Source organism: Malus domestica, chromosome 08 (genome assembly GCF_042453785.1).
Source record: "Malus domestica chromosome 08, GDT2T_hap1".
Taxonomy (NCBI): Eukaryota; Viridiplantae; Streptophyta; class Magnoliopsida; order Rosales; family Rosaceae; genus Malus; species Malus domestica.
Window position 1 is genome coordinate 7,033,611 of NC_091668.1, and position 21,941 is coordinate 7,055,551.

A 21,941-nucleotide genomic window follows, 5' to 3' on the forward strand; every position below is an offset into this window, starting at 1 on the left:
TGATTTAATTTGTTATTATCTTTATATTAAAAAGTATTTAAAATTTATTTTGTTCTATGAAAAATAAATGCTTTGTCAGTAAAAGCTGTCATCAGGTATATGATTAGTTGCATGTCATTGAAAAGAAAAACATCCAGTTAATTGAGAACATCCAGGGTGGATTCCAATATTTTGCATGATATTCACTATTGTCTCGTTTGCAGAATCTGTTAAAAACCCTCGAAACACACTATTGTAAGTAATGAAATCTACAAGCCAAAATTTTAGTGTTGTAAATTATAAAACATGTAGCCCAGCTCCCACTGTAGTTTGTAATTGTTACATTATTACCCTTTAGGGCACGTTTGTTACACCTAGGGATTGGCTTGGACTACCTGAAGTAGAACTATAATCCTACGTTTGGTAGGTTGTGGGACTAAAATAAATGGGACTCGCCTCGACTACGAGTCCCTGCGTGCTTCGCTAAAGCTCTCAACCTAATCCCACGCTTTCGCTTGGTATTAGCAAGGACTATAAGAAGGAAACCAGGCCAACATCCAATCCCCACTTTCGCTTGCTAAACCCCCCCCCCCCCCGGTCCTTCCACGCTCCATCTTCTTCTGCGTAGCCGTCATCATGGCTAGGCCGTCGACGGTGACCCACCTTCATCTTTTGTGCGACCAAGATTCGGTATCGTCGAGGGAGGACGACGACGAGCTCAAAGAAGAAGAGATCGTCGACGACCAAGATTCGGTGTCATCGAAGCCACCGAAAGGAATAGTGCTGCAGTCGCACACTCTAAAGCATTCTTGGACCTTCTGGGGTTATGGGTTAATTTTGTTTGGTTGGTAGGAAAACTTATATGGGTTTGGTGTTGCAGGGTGGAGTTCTAGCTTTAATTTAATGTTAATTTCTTTCATTTCCTTTTCTTTTTTTTGGTTTAATTTTGAGTTCTGGGTTAATTTTGTTAGGGCCTCAAAGTCTCATTCTCGAAGGAATATACAGTGTGTGGTCTTTGTCATAACTGGCATGCTTTGCTCATCTCCATTTTCTAGTGCTTTACACTGCCCATCATCATTCCAGTTCTGAGTTTAGTTTTGACGTTAAATTTCTTTAATTTTCTTTTTTTGGGTTTAATTTTGTTTGTTTGGGTTTAATTTTGTTTATTTTGGGTTTAATTCTAAAGTTCTGGAATGTGGCGTTGCATTTCTTTCTTAATTTCCTGTTCTCCTATTAACAAAAAAATTGGGTCAATTTATTAGTCCGATACTTAGTCCGTCATTGCACCAGACACTTTACTATTTTTATCCTGTTTAGTCTAAGTCAAGCTAGTCTAACTTAGTTCCTGAAGTTAATCCAATCCGAGATAGTCCGATGCAACAAACACACCCTTAGATTCTAACTTGGGATGAGGATGATTGGGGACACCAACATGCAGAGGTGTGTCAAAAGTTCTATCCAAAAAAAAAAAAAAAAAAAACATTGCTGCACACGTTGTATCTGCTAATTTTGGAAACACAACAGATTCCTTCAGGGGTGGAGATTAGATTACGGCACTTTGGTTCTTGAATACAAACCAGAATTTCTTCCAAGATTATTACATCAGAAGCATTCACTCACATGAACTTTGTCAATGTATCTTAAAAGCATAAATCGAAACTCGGACAGATTTCCCCCATTTTAACTTTTGAACACAGTCCTCGGCATCAAAAGTGTCAGATCAAAGTTATACACAATGCTCGGCAACAAATTCTCGGACTCAAGTTCAAAAAGGATGTGATCGGAGACACCAACATGCAGAGGTGCGTCGTGGGAGTGAGCGATAACTGTTGGTTGCGGAAAAATATTCCTCGACATTTATGCGAAAACCTGCGCACCGTATGCTCTCTATGTGCTAAATGGGACCCCTCTCACAAGCCCTTGTCTAGTACTCTCTGCATATTTAGATCATGTATTAGGTCAGCATACTTGTTTTTTCTTTGGCATTTGCAAACTAGCTCCCTATTCACTCATGACTCATGCTACAACAATATCCATAAAAATGTTATTTTATGGAAAACTTCTTTTGTGTTTAATCTTTATAGTTATCTTCAAAACTTTAACTTTACTATTCCAATCTATTTTCGGAAGTGGTTGACAATGAAAGCTGAAGTTCCTGATAATATAATTTTAAAATAGTCAATCATGATTAGCCCTCTCTATACAATAATCTTTCGTGTGTGCTCAAAGTACGTTGCAAATATGGCTTGGACAGATTTAGGTTAAACTGTTAATTATGGAGTGATGTTATCCTATCACTGATAGATTTTTTTCATAGGTTGCCTAACCTTGCACCGCCAGATCGCTCTCTTATTTTCTCTCTCTTGTCAGCTAATTTCGTAAATGGCCTAACATAAACTAGTATATTTACTCCATATCTTTCTCTCCTTTACTTTCTTCTCCTACCTTCGATTTTGAGATGTCTATGTGAGAGCGAAAGATTTATCCTCTTTCTCTTTATCCCTTACCATACAGCTATATAGCTGGCCTGCTAGGTTTCACAAAATAGAACAGGAAAGGGGCAAGAATTTTTTATTATTTTTGCATAGTTAAATATGGGGAGAGTGAAGCTTCAGATCAAAAGGATTGAGAATACGACCAATAGGCAAGTCACTTTCTCAAAAAGAAGAAACGGGCTTATCAAGAAAGCCTATGAACTCTCTGTTCTCTGCGATGTTGATGTTGCTCTCATCATATTTTCTTCATCTGGGAGACTTAGTCTCTTCTCTGGAAATAAAAGGTAGTGATATTGTTATTCTTTTTGTTCAAGAAATATTGTTATTCTTTTTGTTCTTTTGTTTAATTAGCAGTCAGATTAATCTGTAAATGCTAATATATGTCATGGAATATTTGTTCTTTTGTTTTTTGTTTGATGGTACTGAAGCATTGAAGAGATTCTGGCACGGTATATTAATCTTCCTGCCAATCGGCGAGGACGGTAAGCAGATATTGACCATCAGATTATGGTTGTGATCACATTCGATCGGAGCATGTAATATTTCTTGTGTTCCTTTTGATGCATGGTTTTTCATTTACCCTTCTGGTACGATGCCTTGCTCTCCGTTTGGATCAACTTATGCAATTATAAAGTCAGCTTAATCAAGAGGTAAATAAGCAGCACTCATAAGTTACATCCTTCCAAGAATTATATGTAAATTTGTTTATTTATTTGTATATATATGTTTTCAATTAGGAAACAATTTCACACACTCTTTTTGTCCTCATGCACACTCCTGTTTATTTCTAGCATTTGAGTTGAATAAAGAAAAAGAAAATCAATGAACAAAAACAAACATGGGTGTGCAAAAAGAGAAAATTGTTTGCAAAATTAATTTCCTTTCATCAATTAATATCTTTATCTCTTTCAGATTTTTATTGAAGTGATGGTTAAATATGCAGTTTCTCCAAAGCGTTCTTGGTAAATTGTGGAGGGAAGTTGATCAAACCTATCAAGCAACCAGGTCTTGGTTCCCTACTTGTCTATGTTCTTCACCCTGCTTAGTTAAATTTCTAATGTAATCTTTTACCAAAATTCCTGGTCAAATGATACATTAGCTAGTCAATTTATTTGGTGAACAAAAGTTGGTGAGTATAGCAGTAGTACTCTATTGTACTGACCGTATGGTGATTGTTGCTATGATTTCATGTAATCGATGGATGCAGTCCGATGAGTGGTACTGATTCGGATCAACTGGAGGTAATTTATGAACATATTCAAGCACATACAAGTTGATTGACACGGCTTCATATTTAAATCCCTATTTCTGAATTAATTACAGGAGATTCAACAAGACATCGTATGCTGCAAATCAAAATTGGAAGAAATGGGAAATCGACTAAGGTGCTGCTATATTTACAAAACCCTAAACCCTATAGCGCTCATGTCTCCGATCACCGACAAATTACTATAATTAGCAAGCACCCTATGTATGCATTCCTCTTATATGTGAAGTGTCGATAGCAGGATCTTTGAAGGAGAGGATCTCTCTGAAATCAGGACATTGCATGAGGCCGAGTACCGGGAACAGATCCTTGAGGAAACTCTAAAACGTTTGCGCGTGCGCAAGGTATGTTATATACTGAATACAGTACTTTGCTGGTATGCTCCTAGCTGCAACTACACCTGTTACTATGCATGTCGTTTATATTAATTTCAGCTGAAATTTATAACTAATGACATTAATTCATGGCAAAACATGTACAGCAAGTTCTGGAGGAGTATGATTCTTATGCTACAATACTACAGGTCTGTTAAAGTAGCATTTTTGTGTGTACTTTATCTTTATAGTAAACTTTTTTCGTCCTAACTTTATATGGAGAAACCTTTATAAGCATGTCGCGGACATAGCTAGCCACATGATGTTATCTTTACAGGTGGTATAACATTTGTGGATGAGAAAGTTTGATGTCTCACTTCTAGATTATATTATGCTAATACATATATTATAATGTGAATGAAGTAATAACATCCCGTAATGATGGTCGCCGAAAAATTAATAACTCGTCATAAGAGCATATACTTCAAGTATGCATGCCAAGAAGGAAATAACATAAAGTATTCATTATTTAATATGTTGAACTGTGTATATACGTTTGCAGCTACCTACAGCTACAACAAATATACATGAACTTGTTACAGGAAGTCCACACAATATTCTAGTTGATTGGCTTCTACAAGGAGATCCACAAGTTCAGATTGTAAACTTTTTGAATTCAAATGGCTTTCTTCCCCTAAGGTGATTATAAATATATTATATACGAATTTTACTGGCCAGACATGCATATATACAGAGAGCGCCCTTAAAGAAATAGATGCCCTTTTTTTTCCAACAAAAAAAAAAAAAGGAATTAGTTGGGGGCACCACACTACATCAGACTTCACAGGTCGAATTGTTTATCATTCAATGAACCTCATAGATTATCTTTGTAAAATATTAACCAATTTAAAAATATTTGAGGCATCTAATTGAGTTTATTTGATGAACATTATGCTAATAAATATTGAAATTTCATCGAAACAAATATAATAGGGCAAATTTGGATTGAATTGAATTTTTTGAAGGATGATTTATAAATCGAAACTTATAAAATAGACGATTCGAATCATTGAAGTTCGATATGAGTAAGTCCCACAATTAATCTTCATTTTTTTTTTGCAAAAACTAAAATCGCTTCCTTTAAAGAACCTGAATATATATATACACACACACACATATATTAATCTATATATCATTACAGTTATATATAGGTTAATGAAAACTTATTAGTTTCGTGTTAGTTAAATCAATGATTTTTTCCGCTTGGTGAGGATTAGAGATCAGCCAGCTGAAAGTAGATTTGACGCCATAGCTTTCCAATCAGCACTTGTTAGCGGACAAAATAGGAGTGTTGATGAGCATCGCAGCACAGGAAATGGTTTGGAGGATGACAATAATAGTTTGCAGCGTCAAGAATTAGGACAAGTTATCGATGTCAACTTGTCCGCGTGGAAGGATTTCTATCCGACAGGTATTTCTCTTTTGCATGTTCTGATAATTATATCCTTGGAAAAAAAAGCACCTTTATTATTTCTCTACAGTTCATGCAACTAAACAATGACCAAGTCATCGTGCAAGGAATTGAAATAATTGAAAAATAAATAAATTTATTGACAGAAAATGAACACTTTCCTGCAGCGTCTTCAGGGGGACGAGGACTCTATATGTCGTCACAGTTCAATCCACCACCAAGCATCTTGCACCCCAATCAAGATCAAAACCAACTCTGACATTTTATATATATATACAACTCTGACATTATATATATATATATATATATATGTTGTGGTTACTACTCGCATGATTTTACTGCTTTTCCTTCGAGTCTTATTACCTTGTTGAATGTCAATACAGAACTGTAAGAATCCGTAATGAACTTTTCCCTTGTTGCTATCATGCTATATAGTATATGCATGCATGACGTTTTACATAGTAAAAAAAAAGTTACTCTCATCATATTTTTCATATCACATTTGTATCATCTCTATAATAGAGATTCAACCCACATATGTTGATACGCCATTCCTCTATTAAAGAGATGATACAAATATGATGTGAAAAATGTGGTAAGTGTAGTTGAAGTTGTATTGAGGAGAAGGATAAGTATTATGTGCCTCTAGGAAACTAAGTGGGTTGGTCTTAAGGCAAAAGATTTCGAAAACATAGGTTTTAAGCTTTGGCATTCGATCATAAACAGATCGAGAAGCAATGTTGGCATCATTGTGGAGACTCTAACAAAAGATGTACATGTTAAAAGGGCTAGGGATAAAATTATAGCAATCAAAATTATACTAGGACAAGAACTCATCAATGTGATTAGTGTGTATGCACCTCAAGTTGGGTTAGGTGAGAGTTTGAAGGACAAATTTTGGGAAGATCTTGGAGTATTGGTTCAAGGACTCTCTCACAGGGAGAAGCTACTCACAATAGGGGATTTAAATAGACATGTAGGCAAGGAGACAAGCAAATACAGAGGGTTTCATGGTGGTCATGATTTTGGACAGAGAAACGAGGAGGGGAAAGACATTTTGAATTTTGCAATGGCCTATGATCTCTTTCTAGACAATACCTCATTTAAGAAGAGAGAATAGCATGTGATCACCTACAAGAGTATGTCATCGTAACATAGATAGATTTCTTTTTAATGAGGAAAGGGATCATATAACTAGTAAGGATTGCAAAGTTTTACCGGGAGAGAGTCTGACTAACCAACATCACATGTTGGTGATGAATGTACGTATTAAAACAGATAGAAAAAGGAACAAAACCCTTAAATATGGAAGAACTAGATGGTGGAATCTAAAATGAGAAATACAAGTCACTTTCAACGAGAAAGTACTCACCCAATTCATTTGCGATACAAAGGGGAATGCTAGTCAAATGTGAGATTTCATGGCTAATTGTATCTGAAATGTTGCAAAAGGGGTATTAGGAGAGTCCAAGGGTTTTGCTCCACATCAAAATAAATCTTGGTGGTGAAATGAAGAAGTAAATGAAGAGGTTAAGGCTAAGAAGGAATGTTGGAAGACCTTATACAAGGATAAAACCATTGTTCTAAAAATTGGCCTAAGAGCTAGGATTCGGTTTGCCATTGCGTTATGTCCAAAACGTTAGGAAAAATCGGTGAGCTGTTAGACGCCAGCCTAGGTGCTCCTAGGCGACCTAGACGGCTGCCTAAGCGCTCCTAGGCGACCTAGACAGGTTGCCTAGGTGGAGTGCAATATTTTTCTGGGAAGAAAATCCAAATATAACCCAAAATCGCAAAAACTTTCTCACCACTTCGACTTCTTGTCTCTCTATACCACGACTTTCTCTCTTTGGCCATCGCGTTTCCCTCACTACACTCCATCGAAGAATGGGAATTACAAAGCAAAATAGAAGAAGAGGAAACAAAAATAAAAAATAAAAATAAAAAAAGATGAGAATTTATAGAGCGAAGAACAAGAAGTCAAAAGAAAAAGTTAAGGCTCTTTCCCCATTTTAGGAACGAGAATATTTGATGTAAAGTAGAAGTGACCACAAATGAAGATAAGATGAGAGAAAATTGGTTAATGCGATTTGGACATGTGAACCGAAGACCTACAGATACTCTGGTTAGAAAATGTGACTATGAGACAGATGTTTAAGGAAAAATGGGTAAAAGAAAACCTAGGAAGACTTGGAAAGAAACTTTAAGAACAAACATGGAGTACTTAGAGTTTACGGAAGACTTAATGCAAAATCGAGCGCAATGGCATTTGAAGATTTATACAGCTGACCTCACATAATGAGATAAGACTTTGTTTTTGTTGTTGTTGTTTGATAATTTGGTATTTGTTATTGCTAATAATTTATAGCGTAAATACCCGACACAATCTCATACCTCATGTTTTAAACATTGCAATGTCATACCTCAATTTATGAATTCGTTGCAATGTCAGACATCTGTTAAATATTTATTCAATTGGGAAGGGATCCTCTCCAGATCCATTCCACCCAATCACCTAATCCGGGTCCTTGAAATTTGATCTAACAGCTCAAGTTATTATAACTTTTAAAGGAGTTTCCTATTTATAGTCGTTAGATCAAATTTCAAGATTCGAATTGATTGATTGGATGAATTTGATGGAAGGGATCTAGAGAGGATCTCTTTCCCATTCAATTTAGCTTTTAAATGATAACGTGGCAGGAGCTGGGCTCACTCTTTAGGCAATTGGAATAAAAAATTAATTAATTATTAATAAATTAAATAATTATTAAGGAAAGATTGAAAGCCATGAATGATGACAGATTAGAAATGAAAGGTTGAGAGTAATGGATGAAGGCTTGAAGCCGTTTTTCTCTCTTTCGTCCTCTGCTTTTTCTGTTTTTTCTTTTCCAGATTTATTTGTAATTGGGGAAGGTGGATGAAAGAGTTATGACGGGGAGAGAGTGGAATAGACAGAGTCGATGGTGAGGTGATTTGAGTCCGTGGTGTTGATATTTTCGAATTTGAGAGATCACTGAGAGTCGGTAGAGGTGATGCTTTGGGTTTTGGGATTTGCATCTACTTTCAATCAACGGCAAGGAGAGATGTGGTCCGCAGGCTCTCCCATAAGAGCACCTCCAGCGGGGGAGGTTGCTCGGGGGCCAGGCCTCCAAACAGTAGCAAATTGCTGGGGGGGATTACCTCCAGCGTTGGGAAGCCCGAGCGACAGGCGAGGCCCAAGGAGCAGGCCCGTCAAGGATTGTCAGCCCGAGGGCTGCGTCAGGCGAGTGCGTTTCACGCGCGTGTGGGCGTGAGTCATCCGACAAAAAAACAGGGTTGGGGCCCGCGACGTTAGTTGAGAAAAGTTACCGTTGGGGAAGCCACGTGGCTTCCCCATGTCCGTTCGATTGAAACGGTCCTATTTTATGGACCGTTGGATTTCCAACAGTAAAAAACATTTAAAAATCTCATTTAATTTCATCCGTTTGATCTAAGATCAACGGTCCACGTTATTAGGCTTTGTAAATTAAAAAAAAACAATTTTAAAATCTAAAATGTTACCGTTGTGACACTTGGCACAATCTGGAGTGTTGGAATTTAAATTTTTTTAAATCCAACGGCAGAGATTAATTAGGTGAATAAAAATTAAAAAAAATGTAAAAAATCCGAAAAAAAATTATGAAAAATTATAAAAAAATTTGATTTTACTTTTCTATAAATACCTTCTCATTATCTTCTACCATACACCACAAGTTCATATTTTCTCAACTACTTTCAACCATATTCCTATCTTTCTCTCAAAGTTTCAATCCATTTTTTTTCCAACAAAATGACTACTCAAGCAGGTACGAATTGGACGCTTCTTGAAGATGTTGCGTTGTGTACTAGTTGGGTTCAAGTTACTCATGATTCGATTACGGGTAATGAGATGCAGTTGCGAGAAATGTGGAGTCTTATTCATACCAATTATCTTGAGAAAATGGGTGGGCAAAGAACTAAAGAATCGATGTCCAGTCGTTGGAAATTACTTAGTCAATCGTTTAGTACGTGGAGAGATGCCTTGGCACAAGCTAGTGGTAATCTTCGAAGTGGGAAAAATTTAGCGGATCAAGTAACAATATATTATTTATTTGTTTGTATTATTTGTTAGCTACTTTCATTATATTTATTTGTTTGTATTATTTATTTGTTTACCTACTTTCATTATAATTATTTGTTAGCTACTTTCATTATATTTATTTGTTTGTATTATTTGTTACCTACTTTCATTATAATTATTTGTTTGTATTATTTATTTGTTACCTACTTTCATTATAATTATTTGTTTATATTATTTATTTGTTACCTACTTTCATTATAATTATTTGTTAGCTACTTTCATTATATTTATTTGTTTGTATTATTTGTTACCTACTTTCATTATAATTATTTGTTAGCTACTTTCATTATAATTATTTGTTTGTATTATTTATTTGTTACCTACTTTCATTATAATTATTTGTTTGTATTATTTATTTGTTACCTATTCTCATTATAATTATTTATTCTCCCGCATTGTATAGGAACTTCAAGCACAAGCTTGGTATGGTGCCAAAACCAAAAGCAAAAACAAAACATTCACCCGGTTTGAATGTTGGAATATTGTCAAAGATTGTCCTAAATTTAGAGTTGTGCATGTCGGTCCAGAAGTTTTCATGAACAGCACCCCTCTACACTCTACACCCGAGCATGCCTCGCATGATCATGATGAAGATGATTATGAAGAAGTGCCTGAAACACCCCCCATTGAACAAGCGTCGGGGTCGACCCGTTTTCCAATTAGGCCTCAAGGTAAGAAGGCTTCAAAGAGAAAAGGTAATGCTTCCAAGAATGATTATGCAAAGTATATGGAAGAACTTGCCAGCCAAGGTGAATTGAATTTGGCCCAAGAAATGGCTAAATTTAAGGCTAATAAGGCTAGAAATGATGCAAAAGCTACAACTTTTGAGAAAAAATTTGAAGCTGATGAGAGAGAAAGAGAACTACTTCGGTAAGAAAGGGAACATAGAAAAGAAGAAAGAATGGTTGAACGAGATCGTGACATTATGAATGAGCCTTTAGAAGGGAAGTCTCCAGACTCTAAATATTTTTGGAAGTCGGAGAAAACGGACGTGGTGCGAAGGAGGCGTGCAAGAGAAGCGAGAGCAAGAGGAGATGGTCCTAGCACGACAAGAGAAGATCATCCTAGCACGACAAGAGAAGATCATCCTAGCACGACAAGAGAAGATCATCCTAGCACCATAAATTGGTTAGGTGATGGTTATCCATTCACGAACCCATAATTTTCCAATCAATTAGGGTTGTAATTTCTTATTCATTGAATAGAGTACTTTATGTTGTTTCCAATTTATTGAATTTAGTACTTTATTTAAACTAAAAGTATATTTATTTCATTTGGTAATTTATTGAATTTAGTACTTTATGTTGTTTCCAATTTATTGAATTTATTACTTTATTCAAAACACATTTAAACACACAAAATAAAATAACATCAACACACCATAAAAACACACCAAATAAAAACAAACACCAAATAAAATTACATTTCAACTCACTAAATGAACTAAAAAAACACACCACATAAAATAAAATAAACACACCAAATAAAAACAAACACTAATGAACTTAAGTATCTTTAGCACCCCTCAATTCCCATTGGTGCTCTATCAAGTCAATTTGGCGGGCATTGTGCATATATGGCCTTTGAAGTGCAGTATACCGTTGAATGATCATTTCATTGTAACGTCCATCCCTTTCTAATGGCTAGTGTTGCATGGGCTCATCGGTGGTGTCATGAGCACAATATATACGTGTTCTTGAATTGTTCATCGTGTCTGGTTCATATTCATCAACGGCTTCATAATCGTACTCATCTTCCACAATCATGTTGTGAAGAATGATGCACGTCATCATGATAGATCGAAGCGACTCTACATCAAACAATCTGGCACCACCTCTGATGATCGCCCAACGAGCTTGGAGGATACCGAAACAATGCTCCACATCCTTCCTGCGCCCCTCTTGACATCTTGCAAAGTGTTTTTCCTTTGCACTTCGCGAACGTGGCACTGTTTTGACAAATGTTGACCACCTTGGGTAAATGCCATCAGCTAGGTAGTATGGCCCGTCGTACATATATTCGTTGACCTCATACGTGACTTTTGGTGCCTTTCCTTGCAGGACATCGTTGAACACTAGGGATTGGGCAAGGACGTTGAGGTCATTTTGAGCTCCCGAAACCCCAAAAAAGGCGTGCCAAATCCATGTATCAAAAGACGTCACCGCCTCCAAAATGATACTTTTTGATCTTTTTATGTCCCCATAAGCGCCTTGCCATGCACTTGGATAGTTTTTCCAAGTCTAGTGCATACAATCAATGCTTCCAATCATTCTTGGAAAACCTCGCATCTCGCCTTTCTTCAGAAACCTTTGCAAGTCCATATGAATAGGTCTCCGGAGGTACTCTGCGGTATAGATAGATTCGATTGTCGAACAAAACCTCATTAGGGACTCAAGAATGGTTGATTTTCCCATCCTCGTTATCTCGTCCACTTGGTCTGCAGCTGCTCCATATGCAAGCATCCGCAAGCAGCAGTAATTTTTTGCTCAGGCAGGTGACCCATAACACCAAAAGCATCCGGCTTTTGCACAAAGTAAGAATCATGGTTGCAAACAGCGCCCATGATTTTGTTGAACAAATGTCGTTCCATTCTAAAACGACGTCGGAAGTATGTATCAGGAAATGCACTGTTACGAACAAAATAATCGTTCAAGAGCTCCTGACCTCATCGTTGCCTGTTTCTATCAATGTTTACAGCACGGTTGGGCCTGCAGATATGAGCCACGGCTTGGACGACTCGACGGGATTGTGAGGCTCCTGCCATTCTTGATTCATCATCTCTCCGTCTACGCTCGTCATCCTCTTCCATCTCATTTTGGGCCCAATCCCCAACATTGAACATTCCTTCTGATTGGTTAAACAATTCTTCCTCTTCTTGATCGATTTCCCACATCATCTTTGAAGAAGAAGAATAAGACATTGTAAGAATGAAGCAGAAACTATGAATAATGATAGGGATTTTGGTGAAGAATGAAGCAAAAACTATGAATAATGATAGGGATTTTGGCGAAGAAGGAAGCAGAAACTATGAATAATGATAGAGATCTTGAGAAAATTGGTGTGAGATTTATGAGGATGGATGGTGGATTATATGAAGGATTCAGAAAAGATTAGGTTGTAGATAATGCCACGTGGCATGTCGTGATTTGTTAAAAATCTGGTGGAAATCTATCCTCAAAAATTGTAATCGGATTGTGACATGTGGCACGACGTGATTGGTTAAAAATCTTATCAAAAATCCATCACCAATAATTGTCTTTTCAGATAATGACACGTGCCTTGACACAACGATTAAAAATGTTATCGGAAATGTGACGACCCGTCCCAAATTTTCCTATGTAATTTCTCTCCGAGTATATGTATTGACGATTATGCCCTTATTGGCAAGAGACGTGAACTTATTCTTAACGCTTTCCATTTTATTTCTCGCTATCGCATTTAAATTGTACACGCTAGTACGTGTGTGCGTAAAATTTTAAAGTGTAAAATCCTACCCGTGCACCTCCCTTCATCATTCGGTCTCCACCATCCCATTTTTTTTCTGTATGTTCTGTCCCCTCCCTCAAATCAGAAAAGCATCTTTCTATCTCTCTCTCCCTTCGAACACTCCCTCTCCCTTTCTCTCTCTATACACGGATCATCACCAAAGTTCATCAAATCTTCATAGATCGAGGAAACAAAGATCACCATCGTGTTCATCTCGTCAATACGAGTTCATCCATACTAGTTTCAGGTAAGATTTCCACTGTTTTCACGTCGAACCACTTACCTCCGTTTGAGTCACTGTTCATGCAATAATTATTGGTTGATTTTTAGGAGTTTTTAAGCTCATAGTGAGCTTAAGGAGGTTCTTAGGAAGCTCGGAGTGCTTCGTTGGAAGTTTTGGACGCCAAAAACACAGAGATCGGAAAGTTCAAAGTTTGGTCAGAAATTTCGAGGCGTTTTCCGGCCATACCACGGAGATTTAGATGTTGTACGAGGTACCATTCTCTTCGTTTCTTCGAGAACTACAACTTTCGTTTTAGTTTCACCCAATTTCGTTGAGTAATAAAGAAGTTATACTCATTTGAATCTTACCCAGTTTCCGGCGAGTCCGACGGCTTTCGAGGCTTTTTCCGGTGAATTACCGGCGAGTTAAGGGTCGAGACAGGTATATATGTGTTCTTCTCGTCAATATCTTCATTTTGATATAAAGTACGTTGAAAATGGTGAAGAAATGACAAAGTTATGGCAATTTGAAAAACTGCCCAGAAACCGACGAAACCAGTCCGGCGAGCCGAGGAAGAAGACGCGCGTGGGCGCACGTGGACCGACACTTTGGGCGGCGCGTGGGGGCGCGTCCAGTCTCCGACCGGCGCGTGGTTGGTACGTACGCGTTCGTGTCGTCGAGTAGATTGATTTCATATATTTATACCCTAGGTTTGAGCAAACTATGAGCGTTTTATGTAGGTTTCCGTTATGTACGTTAATTAATGATATTTAGTTATTTCACATATAGGGGAAACTTATTCCGAGGATTTTCGAAGCCAAGCTAGGCTCGGGGGCTACGACCCAACGACGTACTTGTGAATGGGCAGTTGTTTTATACCTATATATATTTATAGTTTCCATTAATGTGTATTTACTTCATTTTTATGCCTACATTGCCTAGTATCATTATTGTGATATAAATTGTGATAAATGCTGCTATATGGTTGTGATATTACTGTCATGGCATTCATACATACTTGTGTACATGCTCATCTTGCTGCACCCGGTGTTAGTACTCGCGGCCAGGGCCAGTCCTTCACGTGTATGTTCACATCCGCACCGTTTGCTCACCTTGGATCCAAGTTTAGGTGCCAGTCTTGTCGGGTAGATTGCATCAGGCAATCCGACTTGTATGTGATGTGCTTTTGCACCAGTCTTCACGTGATCGTAGTACTAGAGCATATTGATTACACCCAGTCCTGTTCGCGCCAGAAACCATCTGTCCGAACTTGTGTGTCAGCTTAGATGGATGAGCACTTAGTTATATTGATTATCACATGATTATTATTGTGGCATACGATACATCATTGACTTGGCATAATTCTGGTTATATGGTTGATATATATTGGATTTCATACTTACGTAGTATGTTTTGAGGAAACTATACTTGTTTTACGGCGAGGGGTTAGTATATTCAAAGATAAAGGTTTTCTTATAAGCATTGTTTTGCTGACCCACTCAACTTTGTTTTTCGCCCCTCCAGGACCTAAATAATTGTACTCTCTGTGGCACTCGAGGAATCACGGCAGTTCTGACATTTCCTTCTGTTTAGACGTACGAACTTATCACTACTATGTAATAAGTGTACTTTGGGTTGCTTTGACTACTCTTTCGTAGTCTCACTGTCTATTACGCTCTGAATAATTGTAGTGGGTTCAACCCACGAATTGCGCACTCTTTCACTGTTTAGTCCTACCTGGTTTTAATTTTATTCACCTTTTACATCACTTACTCTTATGGTTACGTCACCTCATGGTGATGGCCAGCATGCTTCGACTTTTCCAGGTCGAGGTGTGTCAACTTGGTATCAGAGCTCTAGGTTGCAACCCTGGACATCTTGAGAATTCCCTAGTGTCTTCTGTCAGAACTTACCGCCTCGTAGATAACCACTTTGTTCAGATGAGCTTAGTTTCCCCGATTTAACTTAGTTATGGGAAACTACTATTAATGTGATTCAGTCTGTTATCCGTCCTTCCCAAATGACTCATTTTGAGAATGGTTATCAGTTAAATCTGAATCACTTTATGGAAATGAAAGACCGGAGGGAACAAATCGATGGCGTAATCATTTAGAAAAAAAAAAAAAAAAAAAAAAAAACGTATCAGATTCTGCAAGTTAAGGGAATCTTTCTTTTGGAAAGGTAGGTCGAGATGACTACCTGGTTTCTGAGTATTGAAATTGCATCTTGGTGGAGATAGGAGTCTTATACGATGTCACCGGAGGAAACAGCTGAATGAGAATTGTTTAAAGAGTTTGTTTAAGAAAAGGTTTATTCCTCTGGCATATGTAGACGGTAAGAAACAAGAGTTTACAATTTGAGATAAGGAAAAGAATGAGAATCAAAGGAAAGATGACCAAGGTAAAGATCATGTGTCTCAAGAACCTCGCAAGACTTAAAGCTTCAAAGGAAGTGGAGTTAATTTTAGTTTTACTAGCAGAGATTTTAGTACCATTGGTCAGATGCGAGGTGGTAGATTTACTAGAGATCCTAGATTACAGAGGCGAGGTGACTCTGGTAGAGGAAATGTACCTTTGTGCCGTAAGTACAATAGCATACACTTTGTAGAGTGTAGGCGGGAAAACATAGTATGCTTTACATGTGGACAAATGGGACATAGAGCTACAAGATACTCAGAATCTTTCGGGCTTGACCATGGGCACGTTAAACATTCCTAGTTACTTTGCTAGAGTTTTAATTGATCGTGATGTAGAAATTTCTTATTATTGACGATGTTGCCAAAGAGAGTAATGTTGGAGCACGATCGAGGCATATATATAGATATTTCTAATGAAGAGCAAGATGATAATATTGCACCCTTAAGAATTGTTGCTTACTTATCGAGACAACAGTGAGTTATCGTTATTGCGGGCTGCAGACCGTAATATCCATAACTTATTTGTTGAATTCATTAAGCAAGTAAACAAGGAATTTTTTTTATATATATAAAAATTCATTGAAAAGGGAACATTAAGCAGAAAAATAAAATGAACATTAAACAGAAAAATACAAGAGAGAGAGCCTTCACAAAGGCTACTTAGGAGAAGTCTCAGTAGTTGGCGGAGCCCCAGTAGGAGGAGGTATCGGAGGTTGATCATTTGGAGCTTCAGTACGCGGTACAGCCCCAGAAGATGAAGGCAAATGATGTTGGAACAAACCCACAAACCTCTGATGATCAAGTAAAACCTGACCATCAGATTCCTGCATCTGGTCAATTTTCCTCTTCATGTTTGTAGCATAGTCATGTGCGAGCCGGTGCAACTGTTTATTCTCATGCTTGAGCCCTCTAATCTCCTGTTTGAGACTCATCACTTCAGCCGCCAATGATTCAACCTGGCGGGTTCGAGCAAATAAGCGTTGGGCCATATTAGACACAGAACCTGCACACTGAACACTGAGAGCCAGAGAATCCTTAACAGCTAACTCATCAGACCGTTTGGAAAGTAGTCTGTTATCTTTGGGAGTGAGAAAGTTCCTGGCCACCACCGCAGCGGTCATATCATTCTTCATCACGGAATCCCCAACGGTAAGAGGACCAGTAGGGGAGACGAAGGATGGGCGCCATATGTTGTCTGGAGAAGGTGGGGCTGCCTCTTCAACAAAGTTCAAGTCAAAACGACGGTCGGAGGGGCCAGACATTTTCAAAGGTGTTGAAGAGAGAAGAGGTCAGACAAATCAAGATTTTAGAAGTGCACGAAGAGAGTTTCTATAGGCAGAAATTCAAGTGTGCTTTGAAACGAACTGCGTGCCTCTATTTAAATCAGCTCGGCGAGATTTCAGAGATCAAAGAAGCCAATTTAAAAATCAAAGAGGCGCTAGCTTTCTCAAAAACTGGGCTGCTCAGAGACCACGAGGGTCGATCTCAGAAATCGAAGAGGTTTGCTTTCTCAAAAGCTGGGCTTGTTCAGAAACCACGGGCCATCATCTTTTCCAGATTTGTCCGCACTTGTCACATGCAACTTCTGCAGTCGACAGATTTCAGAACTCGAAGAGGCAAGCTCAGAAATCGGAGAGGCATCTGCTTTTCCAGACGTGTCAGCATCTGTCACATGCACACTCAGCCTTGCGAAAATCACGGGCAGTTTGTCGAAGCGCCGATTCCAGATATCGAAGAGGCATATGCTTTATCCCGACGTGTCAACATCTATCACCTGCACACTCAGCCTTACGGAAATTACGGGCAATCTGTCGAAGATTTCTTGTGAAGTAGAATGCACGTGACTCTTCCTGTTCAATCTTCCAACGGGTACCGACATGAGTAAAAGAACAGTGCCTCTTCCAGTTATGAAGAAATGCCTATAAATGTCAACCTTCACAGCAAGGCAGCCTCACTCAAACCTTCTTCATCTCCGAGAATGTATTCGCATCAAATTCTCTCGAGTCACTCGGTGTTCATTATTCCTTGGGATACCTCTGCAAACAACCCATCAAAAGCAAAAGTATTTCATATCATCAGGGTTAAAAGCAAGAGTATCCCATATCATGCTTTTTCCCTGTCTTTTCCTTTGGCCTGGTTCTTACCTGGCATTGCTCTCGAGTACTCATCTTCAACATCTTATGCTTCCAGGGAAGATACCGCATCTGCCTGAGGAACAAATAGGGCAAGTGAGAAGGATACAAGGAAGCATGTGGAGACAAGCGTAACAGCACACGTGCCGATACATCCATTACTCTGTCAAAAGCAAAAGTATCACATATCAGCAGGGTCGAACGTACTCTAGATTTGATGGACTTGTTTTGACCCTCAAATTCTTCAGTCGGCCTTATACTCTGGAGGAAACCAGAAAACCCTCCAGCTCAGTTCAAGAATAAGCCTGTGGAAAGTTACTTCTTCAAAAGCAAAAGTATCCCATATCATCTCTTCTCATTTTTCTTCTCTTTATCCTTCATGCTGCCTGCCGTGCAGAAGAAACAAGCAGAGAAGAATGCAGACTGCACAATCAAATTAACCCAGCAGAAGGAGTCTGAATTGAAACCAAGGAACTCTCATATTCTCTACTCAGAATTCCAATCTAGTTCGAGGTCAAAGCTGTGGAAAGTCAACAAGATCATGAATTCCAATCTAGTTCAAGGTCAAAGCTGTGGAAAGTCAACAAGATCATGAATTCCAATCCAGTTCAAGATCAAAGTTGTGGAAAGTCAACAAGATCATCTATCTCCAAAACCAGATTTACGTTCTTAAACTCTACTCTGTCTGGTTTTTACTTTACCATACTTGTCATGTTTATTCGTAGTTTGTTTGTTTGCTTGTTTTGTGTGAGTTTATGCTTGAAACATTGAGGACAATGTTTGATTTAAGTGACGAGGTTCCAGTGACTATCATTGATTGGAAGGATAAGGTTCTTAGGAACAAGACCGTGCGGATAGTGAAGGTTTTGTGGAGGAACCACTCAGCGGAGGAAGCCACTTGGGAGACAGAAAAGCGTATGCGAGATATGTATCCACGTCTATTTTATGGCTTGATAGTAGTTAGTAATGAAATTTCGGGGACGAAATTTTTATAAGGAGGGTAGATTGTGACGACCCGTCCCAAATTTTCCTATGTAATTTCTCTCCGAGTATATGTATTGACGATTATGCCCTTATTGGCAAGAGACGTGGACTTATTCTTAACGCTTTCCATTTTATTTCTCGCTATCGCATTTAAATTGTACACGCTAGTACGTGTGTGCGTAAAATTTTAAAGTGTAAAATCCTACCCGTGCACCTCCCTTCATCATTCGGTCTCCACTATCCCATTTTTTTTCTGTATGTTCTGTCCCCTCCCTCAAATCAGAAAAGCATCTTTCTATCTCTCTCTCCCTTCGAACACTCCCTCTCCCTTTCTCTCTCTATACACGGATCATCACCAAAGTTCATCAAATCTTCATAGATCGAGGAAACAAAGATCACCATCGTGTTCATCTCGTCAATACGAGTTCATCCATACTAGTTTCAGGTAAGATTTCCACTGTTTTCACGTTGAACCACTTACCTCCGTTTGAGTCACTGTTCATGCAATAATTATTGGTTGATTTTTAGGAGTTTTTAAGCTCATAGTGAGCTTAAGGAGGTTCTTAGGAAGCTCGGAGTGCTTCGTTGGAAGTTTTGGACGCCAAAAACACAGAGATCGGAAAGTTCAAAGTTTGGTCAGAACTTTCGAGGCGTTTTCCGGCCATACCACGGAGAGTTAGATGTTGTACGAGGTACCATTCTCTTCGTTTCTTCGAGAACTACAACTTTCGTTTTAGTTTCACCCAATTTCGTTGAGTAATAAAGAAGTTATACTCATTTGAATCTTACCCAGTTTCCGGCGAGTCCGACGGCTTTCGAGGCTTTTTCCGGTGAATTCCCGGCGAGTTAAGGGTCGAGACAGGTATATATGTGTTCTTCTCGTCAATATCTTCATTTTGATATAAAGTACGTTGAAAATGGTGAAGAAATGACAAAGTTATGGCAATTTGAAAAACTGCCCAGAAACCGACGAAACCAGTCCGGCGAGCCGAGGAAGAAGACGCGCGTGGGCGCATGTGGACCGACACTTTGGGCGGCGCGTGGGGGCGCGTCCAGTCTCCGACCGGCGCGTGGTTGGTACGTACGCGTTCGTGTCGTCGAGTAGATCGATTTCATATATTTATACCCTAGGTTTGAGCAAACTATGAGCGTTTTATGTAGGTTTCCGTTATGTACGTTACTTAATGATATTTAGTTATTTCACATATAGGGGAAACTTATTCCGAGGATTTTCGAAGCCAAGCTAGGCTCGGGGGCTACGACCCAACGACGTACTTGTGAGTGGGCAGTTGTTTTATACCTATATATATTTATAGTTTCCATAAATGTGTATTTACTTCATTTTTATGCCTACATTGCCTAGTATCATTATTGTGATATAAATTGTGATAAATGCTGCTATATGGTTGTGATATTACTGTCATGGCATTCATACATACTTGTGTACATGCTCATCTTGCTGCACCCGGTGTTAGTACTCGCCCCAGGGCCAGGGCCAGTCCTTCACGTGTATGTTCACATCCGCACCGTTTGCTCACCTTGGATCCAAGTTTAGGTGCCAGTCTTGTCGGGTAGATTGCATCAGGCAATCCGACTTGTATGTGATGTGCTTTTGCACCAGTCTTCACGTGATCGTAGTACTAGAGCATATTGATTACACCCAGTCCTGTTCGCGCCAGAAACCATCTGTCCGAACTTGTGTGTCAGCTTAGATGGATGAGCACTTAGTTATATTGATTATCACATGATTATTATTGTGGCATACGATACATCATTGACTTGGCATAATTCTGGTTATATGGTTGATATATATTGGATTTCATACTTACGTAGTATGTTTTGAGGAAACTATACTTGTTTTACGGCGAGGGGTTAGTATATTCAAAGATAAAGGTTTTCTTATAAGCATTGTTTTGCTGACCCACTCAACTTTGTTTTTCGCCCCTCCAGGACCTAAATAATTGTACTCTCTGTGGCACTCGAGGAATCACGGCAGTTCTGACATTTCCTTCTGTTTAGACGTACGAACTTATCACTACTATGTAATAAGTGTACTTTGGGTTGCTTTGACTACTCTTTCGTAGTCTCACTGTCTATTACGCTCTGAATAATTGTAGTGGGTTCAACCCACGAATTGCGCACTCTTTCACTGTTTAGTCCTACCTGGTTTTAATTTTATTCACCTTTTACATCACTTACCCTTATGGTTATGTCACCTCACGGTGATGGCCAGCATACTTCGACTTTTCCAGGTCGGGGTGTGTCAAAATCCATTACCAATAATTGTCTTTGCGGATAATGACACGTGGCGCAACGAGAACGATTAAAAATCTTATCCGAAATAACAAATAAAATTCTTTTGAATTATTTTATAAATACAAAAATACAAAAATTTTATTGTTATTGGCTTTTCGGATAATGACACGTGGCGTAACGAGAACGATTAAAATCTTATCCGAAATTACAAATAAAATTATTATGTATTATTTTATAAATAAAATAATAATAATATTTTATTGCCAATTGACAGGGCTATTCAGTGCAAGTGTGGAGATGCAAAAGACAATTGCCAGGGGAATGCACTATTCATTAAGGGCAGTTACTGTTCACTGGGTGGATTAAATAGTGAATAGCCTGGGGGGAGGGCTCCTACACTGGAATTGCTCTAAATACATCTGGAGAGGATCTGGTGATATTAAAGAACTTGAAATCCACAAGTCTCAGCTATGGTCAACTAGAGTTCAAAGGGTTTAATCTCTTATGCAGATCTGAATCTTGATTCAAGAGAGATCAGAGGCTCTGGCGGTGGGCTAGTGGCGATTTAGGGTGGGGGTGGTTGGCTTTCATGGTTGAGTGAGATCGGGGGTTAACGTTGATGGTGGGTTTGGGTGGGTGGGACTTTGGTGGGTAGTTTGGCTTTGACGGGAACGGCGGCAGACGCCGTCATTGATTTGCTTCTTTTGCAGAAAGGAGAAGGACGAGAGAGTTGGAGAAAGGGAGACGTTGAGAAACAAAGTAATGAGGAGAATGAAAAGAGAG

General features: G+C 38.7%; 1 protein-coding gene and 3 long non-coding RNA genes across 6 annotated transcripts in view; 3 read left to right on the top strand and 1 right to left on the bottom strand.

Moving 5' to 3' along the window:
• Positions 1–2,092: 2,092 nt before the first annotated feature.
• On the top strand, positions 2,093–5,951 carry LOC108173858 (MADS-box protein AGL24-like). 2 transcript variants are annotated; one of them, XM_070827011.1, is made up of 11 exons: positions 2,093–2,758; positions 2,903–2,956; positions 3,109–3,124; positions 3,418–3,479; positions 3,682–3,715; positions 3,798–3,859; positions 3,983–4,085; positions 4,223–4,264; positions 4,618–4,754; positions 5,333–5,526; positions 5,673–5,951. In XM_070827011.1, the coding sequence occupies exons 1-11, from the start codon at positions 2,574–2,576 to the stop codon at positions 5,783–5,785; spliced, it is 1,002 nt and encodes a 333-aa protein (XP_070683112.1). In that variant the 5' UTR covers positions 2,093–2,573; the 3' UTR covers positions 5,786–5,951. The 2 variants fall into 2 exon arrangements, with proteins under 2 accessions (XP_070683112.1, XP_070683113.1); XM_070827012.1 differs by having other exon boundaries at positions 5,694–5,951.
• Positions 5,952–13,746: 7,795 nt separating this feature from the next.
• Positions 13,747–15,088, top strand: LOC139198261 (uncharacterized). 2 transcript variants are annotated; one of them, XR_011583628.1, is made up of 3 exons: positions 13,747–14,026; positions 14,160–14,226; positions 14,895–15,088. It is a non-coding gene; the product is annotated as an uncharacterized lncRNA (long non-coding RNA). The 2 variants fall into 2 exon arrangements; XR_011583627.1 differs by lacking the exon at positions 13,747–14,026 and having other exon boundaries at positions 14,033–14,226.
• A 2,807-nt stretch (positions 15,089–17,895) lies between these two features.
• Positions 17,896–21,941, bottom strand: part of LOC139198241 (uncharacterized) — a 77,135-nt gene continuing 73,089 nt past the window's right edge. Inside the window, exons 2-3 of the long non-coding RNA XR_011583593.1 lie at positions 18,126–18,304; positions 17,896–17,994 (exon numbers count right to left, since the gene is read on the bottom strand). This is a non-coding gene — a long non-coding RNA (uncharacterized lncRNA). The remainder of the gene's footprint in view (positions 17,995–18,125; positions 18,305–21,941) is intronic.
• LOC139198244 (uncharacterized) lies at positions 19,944–21,046 on the top strand. The gene is made up of 3 exons (XR_011583597.1): positions 19,944–20,033; positions 20,113–20,179; positions 20,853–21,046. It is a non-coding gene; the product is annotated as an uncharacterized lncRNA (long non-coding RNA).

What these genes read in the sequence shown, in the direction of transcription:
- LOC108173858 (XM_070827011.1), top strand. Translation starts at nt 2,574, where the DNA reads ATGGGGAGAGTGAAGCTTCAGATCAAAAGGATTGAGAATACGACCAAT. An exon ending in CTCTTCTCTGGAAATAAAAG is followed by an intron (nt 2,759 to 2,902) that starts GTAGTGATATTG and finishes ATGGTACTGAAG; the next exon opens with CATTGAAGAGATTCTGGCAC. An exon ending in GAAATGGGAAATCGACTAAG is followed by an intron (nt 3,860 to 3,982) that starts GTGCTGCTATAT and finishes TGTCGATAGCAG; the next exon opens with GATCTTTGAAGGAGAGGATC.